Raw genomic sequence first — 22,520 nt, forward strand, 5'->3', positions numbered from 1 at the left:
GATGGAGTAGTTAAAGCTCACAAGAAGTCTGCAATCATGTAAGAATTTTGGTGTATATGACAAATTTGAAGTTCAGTGTATATATGAAGCTCAGGATATAACTTGATGTAAAAACATTTTCCTTTATAAACTTTATTTTTAAAGCTATTTGTCCCCTCTATCATCTACAGCATTCAACACATACTAATATGTTTGTCATTGCTGCAGCTTGCTTGTGAGCTTATTAGCATTTAACAGCAGGTTGAATAGACATTAATAGCATTAAAAAATGGAACAACGATCAAATATTTAAATCTTATAAAGAAAATATACTGCATTTTGAGATGAGCAACTAGAGAAGAAAAGTTGCTTGCCTTAAAATTGGTATTAGAGGTTTACCTTTTGAGTAAAACATCCTGAAAATATACCTCACCTATCTTTGAAGCTTGTAGTACTACACTTGTTGAAAACAACTTCCTGTTGCAATTTGTAATCAGAATAGTAAATGATATAATTTTTACAGCTTCAAGAAACTGATAAACACATGAGAGAAGATGACAAGATCTAGATCAAGATCACCACGATGGAAACCAAGGTAAATATCTACAGCTTGTGTTCTGAAATCTGGCTCTATGTGAGGATTTATATTTAGGGCCTAAAACTTGCATTAAAGAAAGAAAATGGTGTGCAGAATTGCAATTTGTAAAGTGTGTTTTGTAATCTGTAGTTTATTGTATAGCTGAACACCTGTAATGTTTTTCCCAACTCATGATTTTATTACAATTTCTCTTAAGCTGGAAGTGTTCAGTTTTTGCAGTCTGCCAAGAACCTTATTCACCTTTTGTATTCAGGGATTTACAACTACCTTAAGCACAAAATCCAAGCTCCAGACTAGTTAAGGTCATTTTTACTCAAGCACACCTTGTGCACTGAATGTCTGTAACTCACTTTTGATTTGCCTCCTGGCCTACAGAAAGGAACTGTTAAAAAAAAAAAAATGGTGTGGTTTTTTTTTTTTTTTTAAGTTTCCTAGTTCAAACACCTCAGACTTTCTGAAGTTTGGGGCTGATTTGTAAACTGATCTTTAGCACAGCTAGACATGCCTTGCAGCATAACACAGAATGAAAGCATGTGGAAATGTGGGAGCTGTTGCCCTTCTCCTTGGACATTAGCCTAGTAGCACGTCTTTGACATTTGTCACCAGAATAACATCCAGCTGACTTCATGCTGGGAGTTACCTGCCTCATTTTTAAGACCTGCAGTGCAAATTTGAGGTGTTAAAACCAGGAGGGTGGAATACAGTTTCAAGCTTTTGAGAACGTGAAATTACTGCTGGTTTTGGGTATCTCTTCAAAACAGACTTAAGTTGTGATGACCAAGACCAAGGGAATTTGGATAACTCAGAAAAATGTGTGGCTTTCTTTGTTTATTTTGTTTTTAATAGGAGAAATCCTACCTATGTCCATACTAGATTGATGGATGTGAATGTCATTTGAGTAAGGGCAGCCCCAGCTCTCAGTAAAATGCAAGCCCTAACCAGACCAACATGGGGCAGCAGCCACAGTGTAGGTGCTGTTGGAAATCAGCCATTATGGTTTCAGGAACATCTGTGGTTCTGAGTTTGAACTCATTTGCGGAAATGGAGAAAATATTTGCTCCAAACTGCTCATTTGCAATATGTGCACAAAGGAAGTAGCTTATTTCAACTTGGTTTTTGATGTTTTTTATTAAAGAGCGTGTAAAGAGTGTGCAGTGAGTACTTGAATACAAGCAGGACTGTTATGTCTGGGATTATTTCTGGAACTCATTAGTGGCCTGTGCTGTTTTCTGTTTTTTCTTTATTTTTAGGAGATTTTGGCTACCAGTTCCTAACAGGTTGCCTTCGTTTTTGTAACTGTAGGTGAAAATGCAGAGCTGAGTGATGCAATTGAATCTTTAATTGCAAAAGCTGCAGTGAGTGTGGAAGTGTGTGTGTATACGTGTGTGAACATGTACATACAATTATCCAAACGGCCAAAGCATCTTTCTCAAACATTTTTTCTTCAGGAAAAAGCCTACCTGTATGACAATTTAAATATATTTTGTAATGTTTCAGTCTTTCAGTTTGGAAGGTTGTTTTGGCATGCAAAGAAAACGTGAAAAGGCATTTTCTTCCCCTTTTAAATGTATTTATACACTTTTTTCCCCCTTCCCTTTTTTCTCTTTGCACTGAAAAAGAAAGAGGGAATGCTTGAGAAGTGTGAAAATATGTATAACAGTTGTTCTCAATGTAGTGGAAACTTCATGTATATGAAATTATTTTTAGTTTTAAATAAAACACTTCAAAGAGACAAAAATGATTGACTTGCTGCAATTTCAAGTGTGTATTTTTACTATGCAAACTTTCAACAGAGTAAAAGTAAGCCTGGTAGTCAGCCAGAAAAATGCCACTTTGATATCTTGGTGTTAATTTTTTTACAAGCTGACTAAAATTCTGTACTAAACCCTAGTTCCTTAGGAAATAGATGTTCTCATTAAGAAATTGATTTAATTTTATGGAACTACTCAAAGTGGATTTTATTTTTGCTTTAGGTCCTTATCTCCAGCTTTTAGGACTCCAGAGCATCATAGGCAAAGGCATGCTCATATTAATTATGACTGTGAATACAAAAGCTTTCGTAAGGACCCAAAAAAGTCTATGCCTTGGAGAACAGAAGATGAAAAGTATGGACAAGGCAATTCCAGGTTTGCACCTCATGGAAATAACCACCAGAGAATATATGAACGTAGGTCACCTTCACCAAACTTGAAAAGAATTCCCATGGAAGATGCTTACAGTCATAAGCCCTACAGAACTCATTCATCTGAAAGGACTGAAAGCAATAGGAGAGGCCAGTTACCACCAAAATACTCAGAAATGCCTTATAAAGAGCATGATCGTCCGTTTTACCAGCACAAAATGGAGGACAGATACATGTTTGATCACTACAAAGTCACTGGAAATGAAAAAGGAATGAAACCTTTTCACAGACCGTTAGGGGCTTCATGCAAACTTGAAAGAAAATGGCATGAAGATGACTTGAGGCACCAGAGGTTACATGAAGAGAAGTATGGTCAGTCACCCAGAAGAGTTTCTGATGAATTTACGGCAAGGAGCTCTTTACAGAAGAGGTATAGGAATAAAATAATTAAACCCTGGGTATTGTGGTGTAAAGCCTCAAGTGAAAGTCTATTTTCATTATAGTTGAAGATATCCACCTTGAAACACGTTGGCCACTTTGTAGTTTAATTATGGGCGACTGGTAGTAGTGAAGTATTTGTCTTTTAAGTAAATCGTATTGCTGGCTAGAGTATGAGAGGATAATATTTCCCTCTTAAGAGCCCCTGCACATCTGTACCTTGGCGCGAGGGATTATGGGTTAACTTGCCACGCATTCTGCTGTCCAACATTCTGCACATATAAGTTCTCGCTTTCTTCTCTAGTGCAAGTGTAAATTGCTTTATGTCAACACAGGTATCCTGAAGATCACGATTACAGAGAATATGGGCACGCGTCTAAAAGGGCTAAGGAAATGGAGAGGTATGACGGTGGAGATGTAGCAAGAAATTCCAAGTGGAAGCAAGAGCGTTCTTTTGCACCCTGCCAAGAAAAGGAGGAGCAAAGATTCCCGGGCGCGCAGTCCCGGCGGTCGGCTGAGAGGGAGCACTTGGGGGGGCCTGTCACAAAGGTAGCCTACGAGTACAGCCACAAGCGGCGCCGGCACCCCGACGGGGAAAAGCCTTTTGCAGGCGACAGAGCTCAGAAGTACGTGAAGCAGGAAGAGCAGAAGTACGGCTCTTCCAAGAGTGCCCGGAACAGCAAGGAGCTGGATTACTTCAGTGGGAGCAGAGCGAGGCGGACTGAGGAACGGCACGTTGAAGAACCTGTTAAATGCAGCTCAAAGAAGGGCTGCAATGCCTGTGTTAACTCTTCCAAAACGGATGTTGAGCTGAGGTCTTTTAAAAACAAACTGAATGAAAGAGTGAGGAAAGATGGGGAATTGAGGAAAAACGTAGATTCCTCCAATAGCCAGCGTGATGCAAGTCATACTGTTTCAGATGTGAAAGTGTCAGAGGCCAACTGTATGAGAGAACATCTCACAGTCAAAGTGGATATGAAGAAAATGGTGACCAAGTACAGGTATTGGTTTTCTTTCACCTCTGCTTTCTTCCTGTCTCTTTACAGTTTATGAGTATTGGAGGGAAGCATGGTGTCTTTAGGAGGTAACCAGGACAAACTATGATTGTACCTTTTTAGTTTTATTTCTTCTAAAATGGTAACTTTCCTGTCTTGGCAAATTAACTATTAAACCTCTATTAAAATAAACAAATACAACCGACCAACAAAAACCCAACATTCTATGGAGATGTAGGAAGTGGAAAGAGTAGATATGCCTGATACAAACCTGTAGTTAGTAGTTGGATATGATAAGTCAATGTGTTATTTTTATTTGAAAAATAAAACCCTCAAAAGACCAAAACCCAAATGCAGATAAGCATAGTCCTGTGCTTTCATCTGAAATGATGGCATTTTTTTAAACTGACTTCCCCCCTTCTTTTTTCTAAAAATCAGCTAACCTTTAAATGCATAAATCTCAACACATATATTCAGAAGTTCGAGATTTCAAGTTCTGTAAAACTGCCAAAAATGAGAGATCTCTGAGTTGTCATTTATTGTTATAACCAAGTGGCAGCCTGTTGTGGTATCAGAACTAAAAAGCAGTAGAGTCTGCTTACAAATCTCTTCTGTGTAATACTTGTGTTTGCATTTAGCACTCCCTGAGCTGGCTGCAGTGGAAGAAAAAGTGGCAGTAGTGTAAAATTTTAGATGATAAATACATGGTAGAGAATAAGCAGCTTGGTTTTGATAGATTCTTGCAGGGTTTTCTGGTTTGTTGTCGTGCTGTTGCAGGCCAGAATATCTTATATTGGTAATAGTAGCTTTTGGAAGAGATAACCTTCCTTTCCAAAATTGTCAGCCTTCATTTAAAGGTATTTTGCCTCTTGTCCCAAATAAAACATCTATATAAATTTTCTTCTCATTGCACTATAAAATATATAATACAATGGAGAGTTACAAAGACAACTTACTGCATATAAGGAGCTAATACTAAAGGAGGAAAGGGAGGTGGAGTAATGCCCATTACCCACAGTTGGGTGAGGATGAGGATTTGCCTTCCTGAGTGATAATGTCAGGAAAATTGTTGGGTTTTTTTGCAAACCCATAGGATGATTCCTCTATCTAGGAGGCTCTTGCTGCTGTTTTTAAAGGTCATGCACAATGGACATGGTAGTTGTTTGCAGACCAAAGAAACTACTGCATTGATTACAGCTAATTTAATGTATGGACAGTTTGCTTCTGCAGCCAAAAGTACTAAATATTTTATTTTTTCAAAGATGAGAACATTAATTTTACAGAAGCTGATGACTTGGATTATTCATATTACTTTAGGCATTTAAGAAACACCTGACTTGAAATGACTCAGCTGAGAAGAATAGTTTCTTTATAAACCTGGGGAGCAGGTAGATAATTCAAATATCTAAACCCGAGGTTGCTTGGATTCCTTCTTGCATGCATTTATTCCTGGTTTGTTAGGGGAAAATAGGTGGTTTCTGGCATCTGCTAGAGGCTATGATGCAATTTTTGTATGGAATTCTATATTGTGTGCTTCTAATACAGTGTGTCCAGGCACACATAATCACTTTTCAGAATGAACAATTAAAAGTCTTCATCCTAAAATCTTTTATCTGAGCTCTTAGAGTTCTTAATTTATATTTTAGAATGACAAGCATTTTCCTTGCAGCAAGAACAGTATGGCTGTTGAAGTGTTGGCTTTCTTGTCAAAATAATTTTTGAGCAGCAGTGCAACCATTTGGGGTGTAAACTTGCTTAGAATGAGTACAAATTTACAAAAAGATGGTAAGCACGTTCTTGAGTTCACACACTGCTGCTGAAGCAGTTTCACTGCTGTTTCACTGGCTGAAGTGATGATTTGGTTCCTAAAGATGTGAGACTTTTTTTCTTATCTTTGTACTGTTCTTGAAAATTGCCTGGTAGTTCCTTATAAACAAGACACAGGCATAACTGCCTTTCAGAATTATTCTAAAGTAGTCTATCAAGATCTTAATTTTATCTAGATTTGATAATCTAGTTGAATTAAATTTAAAATTCACAAATTTTGTATTGCATACTTCACAAAAGCAAAGATTCCTGAGAGTGAAATTCTCTTCATATTTTATTATAGATTTTCTTCCTTATAGCCTTACTAGTTTTTTAATTAAAAAAAAGAACAAAATGAGATTTTTTTCTTTTAATCCCATTTATTAATAATATGAACTTCTTAATTTGTTTTGTTCTACTTGTCTATTTCAAGTTTTCAGATTTAGATACTTGCTTTAAAATAAACTATACATTTTTTTAATTGTAGGACTGCTTCTAGTCACACTACAGAGAGACAGATGTCCCATGATCTGGTTGCTGTTGGCAGAAAAAAAGAAAATTTTCATCCAGTGTTTGAGCACATGGAATCTGTAACACAAAACGTTGAAAACGACCCATCAAAAGAATTTACTCAGGAAATAATCACAATTATTCATCAAGTTAAAGGTGGCTGTAGTATTTGGACTCTATGTATATGTTTGTGTATATATAACAAATGTAGATTACTGAACACAAAGCTGGTGGTTTAGATATGAGGTCCTAGTAAATCTGAGGTGTTTGCCATTGGCTTTGTTTATATTTTGGCTTCCTTTTGTATTGTTTAAGGAAAATGTGTGTTGAAGATTTAAGGTAGTTGAGTGGAGGATGACTGCAGGAAGGTCTCAGGCCATAACTGAGGCATTACTGTGGAGATTAAAGATCAAAATGATTTTATGCTAGTATGGGAGAGTAGCCTGCTTATTTAGAAAACACGACAGAACTAAGGGAGCTTTGCTATAATCACAGCTCTCTAGTTACATATAGGGCCTTTAAATTTCCAGATTAGTGTTTAGGCAGCTGTATCATGTTCAGTGTTGAACTTTATATATAGATTCAAGTAATTTGGGTACTACCATGACTACTAGCTGATAATTGAGTTTAATCTTATCAAATAAGGTACTCTAGGTTGGGCTGGCTTAATCTTTCATTTGTGTATATTAAAATACAAGTGGAAATAATTTGAAATTTCATTTCAATAGAGTTGTCATGGTATCCTTAAGAGTTAATCTTTTAAAATATAGATTTTCTCACTGTGCGTTTCAAATACCACAAATAACGTTTTTGTATTTAATATCTCTTCACAGCAAATTATTTTGCATCTTCTGACATAACTCTACACGAACGGTTCTCAAAAATTCAGGATAAGTCAAGTGCAAATACAAATGAAGTGAAAACGCATCTGGATCCCGAAATTCACAGGTAATTGTTGAACTTTTTGTCTTAATTTATTTGCATTAAGGTAATTAATCTTCAGTAGACGTTACGCATTTTACTAATTTTTACCTGCCTGTATATTTAACACATTCTGTAGCCTGGTCAAGAATGCTTTTGCTTTTATAGTGATGACTTTTGTTTTTATGCAGTATTTTTGTGTTCCAGGAGGATTGACATGTCTCTAGCAGAACTTCAGAAAAAACGAACTGTGCCATCTGAATCTCCCCAGGTACCTTGATTGCTTAACTTTTTTGACAAGCAGTAAGTTATTATAGATACATTATACATGTGAGCAATGGTTTTTTCTTGCTATTGGGACATAATTTTTACATGCTGTGAAGACCAGCAGTAATTCTGAGTATTTTGAAAAAATCCACACCTGAGCATATTTAGGGATACCATAGTGATGCCAGTGTACTGTGTTCACTGAGCAGGAAAATGCAGAAGTGTTCTCCTGAGTAGCTGGAGTGTGATCATTCCTGCTGCTTGAACCCCTGTCTGTTTTTAAATAATGCAAATACTGAGTCCTTAACTGATGTGTGGTTCTTGGTTTTCCTCTGAGTTACAAAAAGCCTTAATGTTTCTTCTACCCTAATGTTACAATGACTCAAAATCCACATAATTCCTCAGAATGCTATTTTATCCCATGCTTTCATCTAGGGTCATAAAATTTTCTGTCTTCCCCTTTAAAGCTCTGCTTGTTATGATTTAATTACCATTCCTTTTCTACAGTACAGCTACATGGAGATTCTCCTTGTTTAAGGACAATAGAACTTCTTAAGATTTACTGAAACTTATATGAATATTTCTGCCTTGGCAACTCCATGCAGAATTCCAGTGCTCTGTGCACTGTTATTTGGAAACTTCTAAACAGGCAGATGATGCAAGGAAGGATAATTGCTTAGGACCACTTTTTATTGCTTTAGACTTTGGATCCTTGGGTTGATGTGAACCTGTCCTGTGTGCAGATAGCTGAACTATGTTAACAGGTTGTGTACAGGGTGCTGCCCCTGAAGGACAGAAGCAGGTTGGTGTTCAGTTCTTAGCAGCTAACTTGGCTTCAACCCTTCCTTTTAACTAGAACATTGTAAGAGTGTTAGAAGATCCAAATGATCTACGGTATGATATAGAAAGGAGAAGAAAAGAGAGATTGAAGAATGAAGATGAGAGAGTGTTTCATATAGATGGTGTAACTCCAAGGTAATGAGCAAATAATCTTGTTGGCCCAAGCCTATAGTTCCCTTATGTGTTCATTTTAGGGCCCTTCCACAGATACATTCACATTTGTGGTGATTCTTTTCCACAGTCAGATCTTCTAAGTTTGACTGGGGCTGAAATCCAGCTTTCATACATTGCAAACTACTCTGTAATGAGGTGTTATCTTGAAAGAGGTTAAACTGCAGTGGGAAAAAAAGAAAAGCAAACACAAACTGTAGCACTGAATGAGAAGAGAGGAAAAAGTTAGTTTGAAATAGTTTTAAGATTTTTAAACTCCTCAGTGTGCCAAGTAATAACATTCTCATGGTATTTTGCAGTTCTGTAAAAGCATTCTAGGATAAATATATTGTTATGCTGCCCTACTGGTTTGGTAATAAAATGTGGAATATCAGCAAATAATTGGAATTTTTCTAATTCTTGGAGAATTTGAAAACTTAGATTTTTGGAATAGCATTTTACTTCCATGGATTCCTTGAACAGGTTTGTTAAAGGTTTTTGCCCCAAAGGTGTCTGCTAACCTCATCCTGTTTCACTTTTGATGTTGTGAGGTCAGTTAATTAGAGAGAGAGAGACTTTTTTACAAATGTTGATTAATGAATTTCCAGAGTGTAATAAAATGTATCCACACAGTAGTCATAGTTTCTTATGCAGATTGTTCTTCGTGTACTGCTCTTTGTTCATTTTAAATGCAGTCTGTAATGGCAACTAATGGCAATACACACGTTTGGAAAAACAGACTTATAAAGCTGTAGAAGAAATTTCTTGTATTTGAGATTCTTGAAACAAAAAAAGGTAGCAAGTGGAGGAAAATTTCACTGGACCGGCCTCATTTCCCCCAGCACACTTCCCCAGTTATTGTCCTGTTTATCTTTTGTGGGAAGTGTAAATTTCCCTGTTTGGCTGTCCTGGAGTTTGTTGTCAGGGTTCCACTGTCAGGGGAATGTGGGCTGGGGGCAGTAATGGAATCAATGATATGTAGAATTTTCCTGAGGCTGAGAGGCTTTCATAGCTCACGTGAGATACTGGCAGTGCCTCTGAGCTTATTGGGTGTGCTGCTGGCTTTTTTCCTGAACTTATTTTGCAGCTATGAAAGCTGTTTCTGTGTGTTTTGTAAAATACAAATTCTGACTTCTGCTGGTTAATTTTAATGGAAAATGCTTTATTTAGAAATTTGCGGATGCATCTGCATTAGCAATATTCTTGGTAAAAAAAAAAAAAAAGAAACAACAAAACAATAAGAACAAGCAAGCAAGATCCCAAAGCCAGAATCAGCTGCTTGCTGAGGCTGGAACTGGAGGGTGCAGTGTCTGTGTTTCGGGAATGCCGGAGCAGCCCGCGGGGTGCAGAGCGCGCTGCCACCGGCAGAGGGCGGCCGCGGGCCGGGCCGGGCCGGGCGCGCGTTCGGGGCAGGCCCGGCTCCTTGGGGCCGGGAGGGGAGCACGGAGCGCACACTGCCGGGGAATTCTGGGCAGAATGGCACGGTTTGAGCTTGGACTGGCAACTCGTTGATTGGCCTAGCAAAATTTACTTACAAGCTTTACCTTTGTGATGCAGATGCTAGAATAAGCTAGTTTAAAATACAGGGCGTTGGTATGCTGTGGCTTTAGATATTAATTGTTCTCACTCTCTCTCTGACACGTCAGGAGCCAGCAAAGCTGCAGTCTTTCAAAGTTACAGACATCTCAAGTTGATGGTTTCCATAAGCCTATGAGGTTCATTAAGCCACCTTTCAGGAAATTTATTGGGAGACCTTATCTGGTAAGCCTAAAAGTAGAAACAGTAGCTCCTGCACTGTTGATGTATAATTAATATTTTGCTTCATTGTCTATGCTGATGTGAATTTAACAATCTGTGATGTCTTGCCCTTTTAAATTTTGAGTGAGGCTTTTTTATCTTCTGTCTGTGCCCAACAATAAAACTCATAATTTCACAGTTCTAGTGCAAGAGTACTTCCTCAGGTGTTTTTTGAGATTGGTACATCTGAACTAAAACCACTTTGATACCACTCCTTTTCTTTTCATAAAAGTTTGTGTCTAATATCACATTTCTTGCACATAATGGTGTAATTACCTAAATGGTAAAATAGAAGGCCTTGTTATTGAGCAGATAATCTGAGCTAATGTTAAGTAGTTTGAGAAAAAGAATACTCTCCTGCATTATAGTTGTCAGTGGTACGAAGGGAATGCCTGAATCTTGTGTAGGTGGTATTGTTTCTGAAACAATGTTTCTTTTCTCTTCATTATGATAAAAGTTCTGAAAAGCACTTATTTTAAATAAAAATGAGGAGCAAATCACAGAAATAACAAGAAATATCTTGTTAAAAAATGTTCCTGAGGATGAAATGTTAAACAATAGAATATCACATTTTTTGAATATTGCATTTATGAAACCTAGCTTTGGACAATTATTCTTTAGGCTGTCTTTCTGCAGTGCACTTCAATACTGAAGTGGGCAAGACAATAATATTAGGTCCAGTAGAAATAAGTTTGTCTCTTGTGGAAAGTTCTTTCAAAAGAATTGTCATGAAGAATTCCAGGTATTTGTGCTTGGGGAACTGGTGAGACCAGAAAAGCTTTTTTAATGTGTGCAGTATAATTCTAAATCACTTTTGCTTATTTTTCTGTTGTCTGCAAAATAAGGAGAAGACTAACATAAGTTCTCACTCCTTATACACTGTAACTAATACCCTATGGAGAGGCTCCAGCAGCCCATGAAACTGAGGTCCATCAGAAGTAGCTTTCATGTAGTCAGCTCTCAAATGTAGCTGCTTTGCAGATAAAAAAGTGCCCCCTTCAGTGTAAAGGAACACAAGTTTTTAGTGGTAGAAAACATTACTTAGCGTTGAGTAAGATTCAAGTACAATGGCTAAGTAATGGATCCGACTGCACGGGGTCTGGCTGAGCTGGAGTTCATTTCCCACAGCAGCCCTCCCTCCCTCCAGTGCAGTGCTTGCACTGGGGGCAGGAAGGTGCTGGAGACACAGCAGTGCTGGGCAGGGCTCACAGGGGCAGGGCTGCCTCTCCTGCTTTCCACCCCACACCCAGGGCCGGGACTGGGCTGGATCATGGGAGGGGACATGGCCAGGACAGCTGACCATATGACCTCTGCTCAGCCAAGAGAAAGGAAATAATAATAAAAGCTCAGAAAAAGGAAGGAACATGTGGGAGGTAATTGGTTATTTTGACATTTGTCTTCTGGAGCAACCTCTGTGCACTGAAACCCAGCTTCCTGGGAAGTGGCTGGTGGGAAGTAGAGAAGAAATACATTTTCCTTTGCTTCTATATGCAGTCTTTGTTTTTGCTTTATTAAACTGAATTTTTCTTGACGCATGTGGTTTTTAAATTTTGTTTTCTCCCTCCCAGCCCTGCTGAGGAGGGAATGATAGAGCTGCTTGGTGGGTACCTGGTATCCAGCCAAGGTCAGCACACCACTGTAATACTGTAATTGCAAATGAAAAGGAGGTTGCTTTGAAAAAGACACTGAGCTATTTCTAAATGTGGTGAAGATTCAGGAAGATTGCATTTTTGTATTTAATAGTGAATTGCAAACGTGCAACTTTTAGGGAATCTTGCACTGCAGTAAGGAGTAATTCATTTGGAACAACAGTAGGTGTGAAAGCATAGGTATTAAAAATGCAAGACATCCTAAAGGTGGAATGGCTCTTAATGGTCAGCCTTTCAGAAGCTGGTTTGCAGACAAGTAGGAAAATCAAAAACTTCAGTTAAGTAATCAAAATATAATATTTTTGATGTTGACATTCAGTAATTGGGGGTGGAGCTTAAACTTGAGAAAAACTTAGGCCTGAAAGGTACAATTGTTTATGTAAGCCTGAATGTAAGATTTGTCCATTTAGCCTTGTACCCTACTGACAAAAGGAGGTCAGCTAAAGAGTAAAGTAGAAGATCAGAACAAGTATACATGTGTATTCCTCCTCCTCCTCATTTTTTCTTTCTTTTATTTATTTTTTAAAGCCTCTGATTTAAGAACTTCCTAAAAAATGTTTTGCTGTACCTTTGCATCAAGTAGTTCTAATGTTAATATTTCTGTGAATGTACTTTAGTCTTAAGGAAAGTGGAGATGGGGAGTATCCAGAGTTAATTAAGGCAAGCTTTATTTTAATTCCTAGGGGTTTATTTTGAACTATAGTGGGAAATTTTTGTAATTTTTTTTTTTCATCTTGCTGGATTCCCAGCTTAAAGGAAGAGTGTACTTCAGCTAGGAGCTTCCTGATTTGTGTTGTATGTGGAAAGTTAATTTGATTTTGTGGAGTGTCTTTATTTTCTTCAAATAAGAAGGGAACTGGGAAGTTCCTATCTTTTTCTTGCAAAAGCCATTTTAATCTCACTTCATAAAATCTTTTGTCCTCTCTTTTTATTCTCTGAATCCTTTCTTGTCAGGGCATTGTAAGAACCTGAATGGTTGACTTGTATGCAATAACATAGTCTAAAAAAGAAAAAAAAGAAAGCTAACTTAAATCCTATTTAAAAGTTATCTTGGATTCTAACATCATTCCATTATATTTATAGCCCCCTATCTCCCTACACCATTATTAGCAGTTTTGCCAGAAAGGTTTGGTAGTTGTTAGAGGACAGAAATTCTGGGACTAGCAAAACATGCATTTGGATTTATTATTAAAGGTTAGTATTTATGAAATATTTCAGGAGAGTTTTCTTCTTAGTTCTTTTTAAAATGTATTTCAAGCTGATGACATTTCCTTTATTAAAAGAGAGTTCAACAGCACTAGAATGCTTCTGTGATTATTCAAGAATGGACCATAAATTTATTTAATTGCTTGGAGTTCATTAGCATGTTCATTCTGTCTGCATAGAGGACCTCAATGTAGTGTATGCCAATGCTTCTGTAAATATTGGTGATCATATGCAATGATGGATGAGAATGACCTCCTCTAGAAGTAGTGTCATAGGGAAAGTTGGAGAAGAGCCAAAATGTGCAGGTAGGTCGGTGGCTGAGGGAGTGCTCTGTTTTGGGCAGCCACAGCTGTTTGGTTGCAGCTGTAAGTGTATTGACACAACAATTTCAATACCAGTTGTCTGTGTAACTTGCTTTTGAAATCATGCTTGTGTGGCAGGCAAGCAATTCTCAAATGCTCCCTTGAAACAAGGAGTTAAAAGTAGCATTTTCTAAGGACCTCAGTGTGCTCCACATTGTTTGTTTGCTGTGGAGGTGTGTCTGTGCTACACACCAAGGGGTGATGGCCATGTGCTAACCAGGAGGTCCAGAGAACCAGTCCTGTCACCTTTGTCCCTGATGCAAGCCCTGACTGCTGCAGCAGCCTGTCTGCTCTACTTGATACATGCAAGCTGAGGCATCTGTTCTGGGAGGGAGGGAGGGATGGAGAACGTTAATTGTGTGGTCAGCTGCTTGGATCTCTCCAAGAGGAAGGAGTTCCAGGAAGATGGTCTGTGTCATCTTTGACTTCTGTGGGCTCTGCTGTCCCTTCAGCCAGCCTGGACTGCAGGCCCAATGCTCCTGTTACTCCTGTTCCTTCAAAGAGTGTCATTGTGTCAAACACTACAAGACTGACTGTGTTTCAATATTTGTTAGTATAACCTGAACAATTTATTTTTTTTTCTTGAATAATTTAATAACATGAAGCTATAACTGTTTTCCTACTAGAGTTCTTACTATGCTTCAAAATCAAGTGACACTTACCCCTACAGACGTATTAGAGGACACCTTGAAAATGCAGGATCCATCAGAAGGCACTTTAAGGTACAGATCAGCTTTTATAAGATGTTTGTTATATAAAATGGTGGTTGAATCTGTTGAGCTTCATAACAGGACACACAGTTTTGAAGGTCTTAAGTGCCATGAAAAATAATGTCATCAAAGCCTAATTGTTTCTGTTGGAATAATGGGAGGCTTAGCTTTTAGTAGGTGAGAGTGCTGGCAGTGGATTGAGCAGGGCTGTCCAGTGTTGTATGCAGGCAGTTGAAATAAATAGGTTACTGCAGAGTCAGGAATAAGAAATGCAGGAATTGCACAATGGCTAGGAAACTCATCTATCCAAAACCCAAGCTGCTGAGCTTTTTTCCTTCATGTGACAGAAGCCTGAGCTTTTTCCAAGGCTGGAAGACATGGGTTGTGTTACTTTCAAAAGTGTATTACTGTTATTTCATTAACCCATTCATGTAGGGATTTCTGGGGAAATAATGTCTTGTGAATACCCTGCGTACTGCTAGCTATGCATTAAAAAAAATTGAAAGAAGTGAGGTTTTATTCTTGGGCCCTCAAGAAGGTAAAGAGATGGGCAACTGTGCTTCTTTCTCAGGTAGAGCAGTGGCCAACTAATGCCTTTTAATGGTAAAATGTATCCTGGGTTCAGCAGAAAAGCAAAACATTTCCTTTTCTGCTGACAGTGGCATGCTCTGCGTGAGTCCAGTTAGAGTTGTTGATGTGAGAAAAGTATAAGTCAAATCTAAAACAACTTACACTAATTTTCTACCTCGAAATTGCCCCTACATTTTTAACATGCATTCTTAAGACTAAAGTAATAGACAGAATAGATAGTCACCTTTTCTGTTTTGTAGATAGTGAAGTAGAATTTCAGTGGCTGATTAGCTGTCACTTTTGGATGAAACTTTGAAAGGTGGGGAAGTATAGATGTGAGTAGTGGGGTTTTTTCCCCTTCTTCCCCCCCACCCCAAACATAAGAGCTGTTGGATAAAAAGACTTTCTTCAGTTTAGGTGTGCCTTGTCAGCCAACCTTAGTCACATAGCTAAGCTGACACCAACAAAATCTGCTGTCTTTATTCTGCTGGAGAAAGTGTTTTTCTAAGTTAAAAAGTTCAAAGTGTTCAAAGCCTGATACAACTATTTTAGCACCTAAGAAGGTTGTAGCCTGTTATTCTGTATCCCCTCTGCACTGTCAGCCTCCAGGTGAGGGAGGAATCTAGCACTGGCTGCTGGGGCAGTGTTGGTGGTTGATGCTCCTTTCATTTACATCATCCTGCAGCTCTGCTGATTTTACAAGCAGGAAAGTGTCCATTTAAGTTGTCACCTCACATACACATGAATATTGCAGTACCCAGTGATCTGTCCCATGATGCTTTAATATTATAGGGAAAATGGCATATGCACTTGTATTGCAGTTTGCTTATGTGTATAGCACTTCTATCATTGCCATGGAAACAGTGGTGTTGATTTGACTTAATTTCTTTAAATTTTTGTATTTAAATTCCTTTTGCACATCGGTTTTCTTGCTGTGCTGATGGTAAAATAGAGGTGACTGGACTATCTTTTACACTGAGGACTTTCTTGGCTAATTATTTAAAAGAACACCAACATACAGAGAAACAAAAACCTTGCAAAAAACCCCATATAGAATTCTCTGCCTTCCCCTCTTCCCACCTCCCAAAAAAATCAAGCCCCACACAATTTTTTCTTGATATATAAAATAAGGGCATTTAAATTTAATAAGCAAAAAGTGATGACTACTCAGAGTATTTAAAAAAAAACATATGGTCTGCACTATGCTAGACTTTTGGGAAAAGAAAAAACTGCTGTTCTAAAATACCTTATAAAGGATCTGGAGAAGTCTTACAAAATGTAAAAGGTCTTTTTTGTAATGTCCCTTTATCATGAATCACTAAGTTAGCCTTTAAGCAAGTAAATGCAAAGTGATCTTTAAAACTAAACTGCATTCAGTGCTTAAAAAAAGTTCAGTGTGTTATTGGCTGTGGTGGCTCACCCCTGCCAGCAGCATAGCACCACACAGCTGCTGCCACCCTGCCCTCAGCTCCCTTCCTCTCCCAGCAGGATGGGATGGAAAATGTGGAGAGCACCAGTGGGAGAACTCATGAGTTGAGATGAAGACTGTTTTAAGTAGTGAAGAAAAGAGTGATGCAAAGGCTGTCACTCACCATCTGTCACAAGGTGACTGATGCCCAGCTGGTCCCCAAGCAATGGCTACTTCCTCCAAAACCCCCTTCCCCCAGTTTCTGTTGCGTAGGAGATCATGTGGTGTATAACTTCCCTGTGCTCAGCTTGGGCCACCTGTCCTGGCTGTGTCCCCTCCCAGCTTCTTGCCCACCCTGTTGTCCTTGCTGAGCAGCAGAGTAAGGAAAGAGGAGAAAGTGTTGCTGCTGTGCAGGTACTGCTGGGCAATAGCCAAAACACTGGTGTGTTACCAGTGCAGTTTTAGTCACAAATTCAAAACTCAGCACCATGCATGCTGCTGTGAAGAAAATTAACTCCATCCCTGCCACACAGTGCAGCCAGATATATTTGCTCATATACCCTTATTTTAGAGCTTCAGGCTCCTAGGGATTGTCATTGGCATTATTTATAGAACAGTCCTGATGTAAACCTGGATGTCACTTCAGCAGACTCTTTTCTTATTTCTAGAATATTAGTATATTCTAAAATATTCATTATATTTTTCAAACTTTAGATTATCTTGTTTTGATATAAGCTGTGTGTGACTGAGGTGCCTATTTGCCAAATGTATATATAATATACATTTGGCCATATAACCTGTTAGCTTTTTCTACAACTGATGCTGTTCTACATTCATACTACTGCTGTGTCCTTCCCTCCCCAATTATAGAACATGTACACGCTTGAGTTGAAATGTCTAAGCTGTTTATAAGGCAATTTTCAATACCTTGCACCTTTTTCCCATCCCTTGCTTGTTCTGGTCCTTGGTTTATTGTCATACCATTGCAGTGGCAGACCATCAAGGCCTCCTTTCTAGTCACTGAAGTCAAAGGAACCATAGCAGAAGTGGGGAAATAGGAACTTCTAATGCTGTGTTCAGGGCATTAATCCAGCATTAATAGTGCCCTTCAGTCTTCCCTGTGACAGGCACATACCCATGTAATACAACCTTGTGCAAGGAAGTTCTTTGTGCCTGCACTCTGATACTCTCCAGGAAAGTGATGGGCATTGAAGGGGCTCTTGCAAGTGTCCTCCATCAGAATAACCCTGGGGGAATGATGGGGCCAGATTCTCACTTGTCTCCTGCAAAGTAGGTGGGTGAAATGATTTGTGAAATAACAGAACCTCCACATTTGCATAAGGAAACCTCTGTTCTGTACAGTTCTTTCTTTATTGTTCACGAGCCACACAGTGGAAATCACGGTGGAAAAAGTGGTACTAAAGTTATTGCAACCTCAGAGCATGTGATTTTTCTTGAAGTGATCCTTGCTCTGTCAAAAGGAGACATTTCACCAAAGGAATTTTGTCATGCTCAAGAAGGGCTGTTGCTATGACATACTTCGTTTTCTGCTGCCCTTCAAAGATAAAAGATAAGAAGAATTTGTATGGCCAGAAGGTTTTCTCGGGTTTTAGATGAATACCCATTGTTTAAATTTGGAGTGGCTGTTGGAAAACTTAAAATGGCAGTGTTGGAAAACTATGGGAAATTATGACAAGTAAGGTTTTTATTACTCTAAAGATGTTTACTGTCTACTTTATTGGAGATCTGAGTGCCTAGTAGTGAAAATCTTTTTTGAACTTCGGCTGCTGTGATCAGAGTTGATCTTGCTGTATCCTGTGTTTTTATAATGCCTTTCACCTTTAAGTCTTCTGATACCTCTGTGGCCTCTGCTCTTAGTCCCACAGTAGGTTAGTTTGCAGTTTTCCAGTGTGGAGGTATCAAAGGCGTAGAAAATGCCTTCAGACTGTCAAACATTAAAGCTCCAGGAAGAACATATGTACTGATTTGTGTTAGTGTGACACTTTGGACTCAATGGGTGCCTGCTGCAGGTTGGCATCACTGACTTTGGTAGTGGCAGTGAGGTGTTGTCTGGAAGTTTTTTGTTGATGGCATGTGCCTCATTAATGGTTGAAAAATGTTAAAATGTTGTGCAATGCATTTTTTTTTTCTACAAGGAAGATAATTTCAGATGTTTTAAACAGCAAGTGCAATATGTCAGTTCTTTGAGCCCTGTGCTCTGAGGAACAATACATCCATGTAAAGGAAGAAGGTGTGCACTTGCAAATGCATGCTTCTGTCATTGAGTACTGGAGGTTTTACATCTGTATCGCTGTAAACATGAACTTTTGAGTTTTGGTGCCCTCATTTTGCACACTTTTTTCTTCCTTTCCCCCACCCTTACAGAGCAACTTTGCAGATGGCCGTTTGCAATCCCATTATAAATCAGGCTTAGTGCAGAAGGGTTTATATATTCAGGCTAAGTACCAGCGGTTACGTTCTGTTGGTGTAAGGGGATTTGCCACTAACAAATTCAGAGATGGATTTTTGAGGAAAGAAAAGGTAAGTTTGGTTAATTTATTTTTCACTAAGCCATTTGTAAAATATGCATATTCATAAGATCCATTTCGATTTTTAAATCTGCATGGAATGACTTGGATGGGATTTTCTGGGATACTGGCTCTTTGTACTTCACTGGCAAACTTGACTGTGCACTCCTGTTTCCTCCCTGTTTATTCTGTGGAAACTTGCTTTGTGTAACTGCAAATGAAAGATGCCCTCTGAGATTCTGTGGTTGCTTCTGTTTCAGTATTTTTTCCTTGAGCTCAGCTGATCTCTCTTCCTACTGACAGGACCAGAAATTGTCCCTTTGTGGAACAAAATATTCTGTCCTGTTTAATCTAAGAGAAGGGTATTAATAATTTTTTAATACATGTGTGCTTCTCCTTTTTAATGTTATTGTAATTATGTGCTTTAAAGTATTCACTGGGGTGCTGCTGTGAAAAAAACTTCCTGCATAGTGTAATGTCTTGTGTAAAACAGTTTGATAAGCTTAAACTTTGATTTGCAGAGTGTATGGGCCAACAATAATCTTCAACTGCAGAAGAACTTTTGAGCCATATAAAATGTTGCAGCTTTTGTGAGGATCAGTAGTTAAAACATACTAAATCCTTTATTAGAATTGATCAAAGTAGTATGAAGTTACTTGTGACATCAGGGAATTGGATTATATGACTTGCACAGCCCCTTGTAGTTCTGTGTGAGTTTTTGTTTTGCAATTCTGTGTCTATCCAGCTACAAGTAAATACACTTGAATAAATAAGCATTTGTAGTTGGATTAGACTTTATCTCTTGGAGCACAGAAGCACCTTAAAGCACAGGTTCTTACAGCTGTTTGCAAAATTCCTCAAGTTTACAGCCCAGTGGGCAGAAGAAAAAGCCCCCAAAACCCCTTAAGGAAACACATGTGAAAAACAAACCAAAAGAAACCCCCTTAAGGAAACATACATGTAAAAAACAAACCAAAAGAAACCCCCTTAAGGAAACACGTGAAAAACAAACCAAAACAAAACCAACCAAACAAAAACCCAACCATCAGAAAGAAAACCAAGCACTTGAAACAAGGTAAAGAGATCGCTTGTTACTGAAGTATTTGAGTAAACATCTCTTATATTTGCGTGGGCTCTGAGAAGTATTATATCTGAAGGCTAAATTGAATTTGAATTAGTGGAAAGTAGAAGGAGAAAGATATCCCCCTCCAATTATGACTTTGTAAAATGGGTATATATTTTGTTGTATGGGCTATTTCCAATAATTTCCATTGTTCTTCTATAATTGGCTGTTAAGATTCTTGTCTGGAACATATAAAGCATACTTAAAACATTCTGGCTACTAGATATGATTTGAATCAGAGAATCATCAGTGACTTCTGAGTTTTATTTTTTTTATGCCTGATGAATTTGAGTGTGTCTGGGTTACAGTAAAATAAATGCTGAAGAATAAGTATGACAACCATTTTCTTAACAGCATTAACTTAATGCTTCTTAACTGTTTGCTGGTTGACTAATTCCTAAAAACCAAAACTGTTTCTGAAATTGTAGCATTTTGCCTATTGTAGTGATAAAACTTGTCAAAATCTATTGAACAGTTCTGAACATCTTTTTTTTCACTTTATTTCATTTGAAATAATAATGCTGCGTATGTATCTTTTAAGATACAGTCTTTATAGTTGTGCTGTTTCAGTCCATAATTAAAAGAATCTTGCATTTTGCATACAGAACTTAGGAAGGTTGGGAGGGTTTTTCTGCTATTATAACTGACAGTAATGATTTTCTTTTTTCCTCTGTGTAGGGAAATCTAAATATTGCAACAGAAACCTGAACTGAGCTGAGATTGTGAAGTTGAAACAGATAACACAGCAAAGGGAGCATCTGTTCAGTTTTTGACAACTTTCTCAAGACTAAAAAAAGGATAAAGGAACTAATGCTGTAACTTTCTTGATTAAAAAATAACTTTATTTTGAATGCTGCAGAACTTTTTTACAGTTTTAATAATTGCTTTTAAAGTACAGTATTCAATTGAAACATCATATTATGTACCTTTAGTTCTGTGTGCATACCAGTCTCAAGTAAGGAAGTCATTGAAGGGAATCTTATTTATTGAATACTTTTTCTCTAGGCATGATGTTACAAATGGAACTTGAGTTGTTATACCCAGAGGTTTATATGTTGAAAGTTTATTGCTAATGTAATAATAAAAAAGAAAAAAAAAGTGCCTGAATTGTTTGGTAATAGCACATTAGCTCAGGATTTTCCAATTAATGACCTTTTAGGTTGTGCAATAGATTTTACACCTCTGTTCAGTCATTTCCATAAAACAGTATTTTGTATTACTTTGGATTAATAATACACTTGGATTTCTGATGTGTATATACATTTGTAAATTGTTAGAATGTTGGGACAACTTTCAGCATTTGATTAAAATGAATGGTAACAGGCAGTTATATAAAGTACTGTAGCAGTAGCTTATAACTGCACTGAAAGCATGCTTTGGTTTGTTAGAAGATTAGCTGGTCTGTATTCAAAATTATTCTGTCTCATTATATTTTGGTCTATTAGATTCTTGACCAAGCCACATGTTCTCTAATCTTTTTCATCATAAATGATTTGGTGATTTTGTGAATTCTAAAACTGAGGCCTGAAGTATTAAATTACAAGAAAAACAAAAAATGTAAGTTTCTGAAAGCATGTCTTCTAACAAAGAAATTGTTCATAATTGAAACTGCTTTAAAGGCAGATAGCTGGTGATTTTGTTCAGAATGATTCTCTGAAGTTTACCATACTGCAGTATTGTTAGGCTGTGTGCAAAACTCAAATAGCCAGACCTGTTTCACAAGCAGCTATAAACAGTATTGTCTTTGTTTCCTGTTTATAGCCTTTGCCTTAATTCATGATCTGTGGTAGGGTCGTGTGTATGTATTGCAGATTTGTTCAGATTTCTTATTGACAGTAAATTTAAGATGCATAGCACATAGTCTTAAGAGATGTTCTTTTTCAAGAAAAAAAGTTAATTCACAATATCCTCAATACATGCAGGCAGATGTATTTCCATACAGAATGCAAGCTAGTCTCTGTTGTGGCTGCTAGACCAGAACTCCAGTTCTGGGTTAGAGGTATGTTTATGGAAAAGGAAATTTGGTTTTTTGGGTGGAAAGCCAGGATGTGATTTCTGCATGCTTTTTTGTAATGTTTTTTTCCACAATGCCTTCAGTAGAGAGACTGTTTGAAAATGCAGTTATGGCTCAGAACAGCTAAAATTACTGTCACTTGAGCTCTTCAGTTCCATGGGTGTTCTGCTTTGCGTTCGTAGGGCATAAGGCAGGAAGAGTGCAACATTTATTGATGTCACGGTCATTCAGTGGTGACAGATGTTTTGTTTCTAAAACACAGGTTTTCAGTTTAAATAACAATCATTAATAATTTAACTAGTTTTTTTAGTAACTTTAACATCCAGACAAAATGGAAATTGGAAGGAAAGGAACTCCCTGGACAAATAGAGGCAGGCAACCTTCTGCAGATAAGAAAGTGGTTTTTTACTTAATGCTGTCAGTGATTAATCTGGCAGAGTCATCCTGTGTAGATTTACTGGGAGATAAAAATAAGGAACTGAAACAACAGGTTAAATGAGTCAACCCAAAGCAAATGTGGAATTGCT

At 37.9% G+C, this 22,520-nt stretch overlaps 1 protein-coding gene across 3 annotated transcripts; it reads left to right on the forward strand.

Moving 5' to 3' along the window:
• The first annotated feature begins 502 nt into the window (after positions 1–502).
• BCLAF3 (BCLAF1 and THRAP3 family member 3) lies at positions 503–21,080 on the forward strand. 3 transcript variants are annotated; one of them, XM_039714039.1, is made up of 11 exons: positions 503–574; positions 2,551–3,129; positions 3,473–4,138; positions 6,426–6,604; positions 7,282–7,396; positions 7,577–7,640; positions 8,493–8,611; positions 10,273–10,387; positions 14,267–14,362; positions 18,714–18,869; positions 20,658–21,080. In XM_039714039.1, the coding sequence occupies exons 1-11, from the start codon at positions 534–536 to the stop codon at positions 20,685–20,687; spliced, it is 2,160 nt and encodes a 719-aa protein (XP_039569973.1). In that variant the 5' UTR covers positions 503–533; the 3' UTR covers positions 20,688–21,080. The 3 variants fall into 3 exon arrangements, with proteins under 3 accessions (XP_039569973.1, XP_039569974.1, XP_039569976.1); XM_039714040.1 differs by lacking the exon at positions 18,714–18,869; XM_039714042.1 differs by lacking the exons at positions 14,267–14,362; positions 18,714–18,869.
• Positions 21,081–22,520: the final 1,440 nt, after the last annotated feature.

The sequence above is a fragment of the Passer montanus genome, unplaced genomic scaffold (genome assembly GCF_014805655.1).
Source record: "Passer montanus isolate IOZ18808 unplaced genomic scaffold, ASM1480565v1 scaffold3, whole genome shotgun sequence".
NCBI classification, from domain to species: Eukaryota; Metazoa; Chordata; class Aves; order Passeriformes; family Passeridae; genus Passer; species Passer montanus.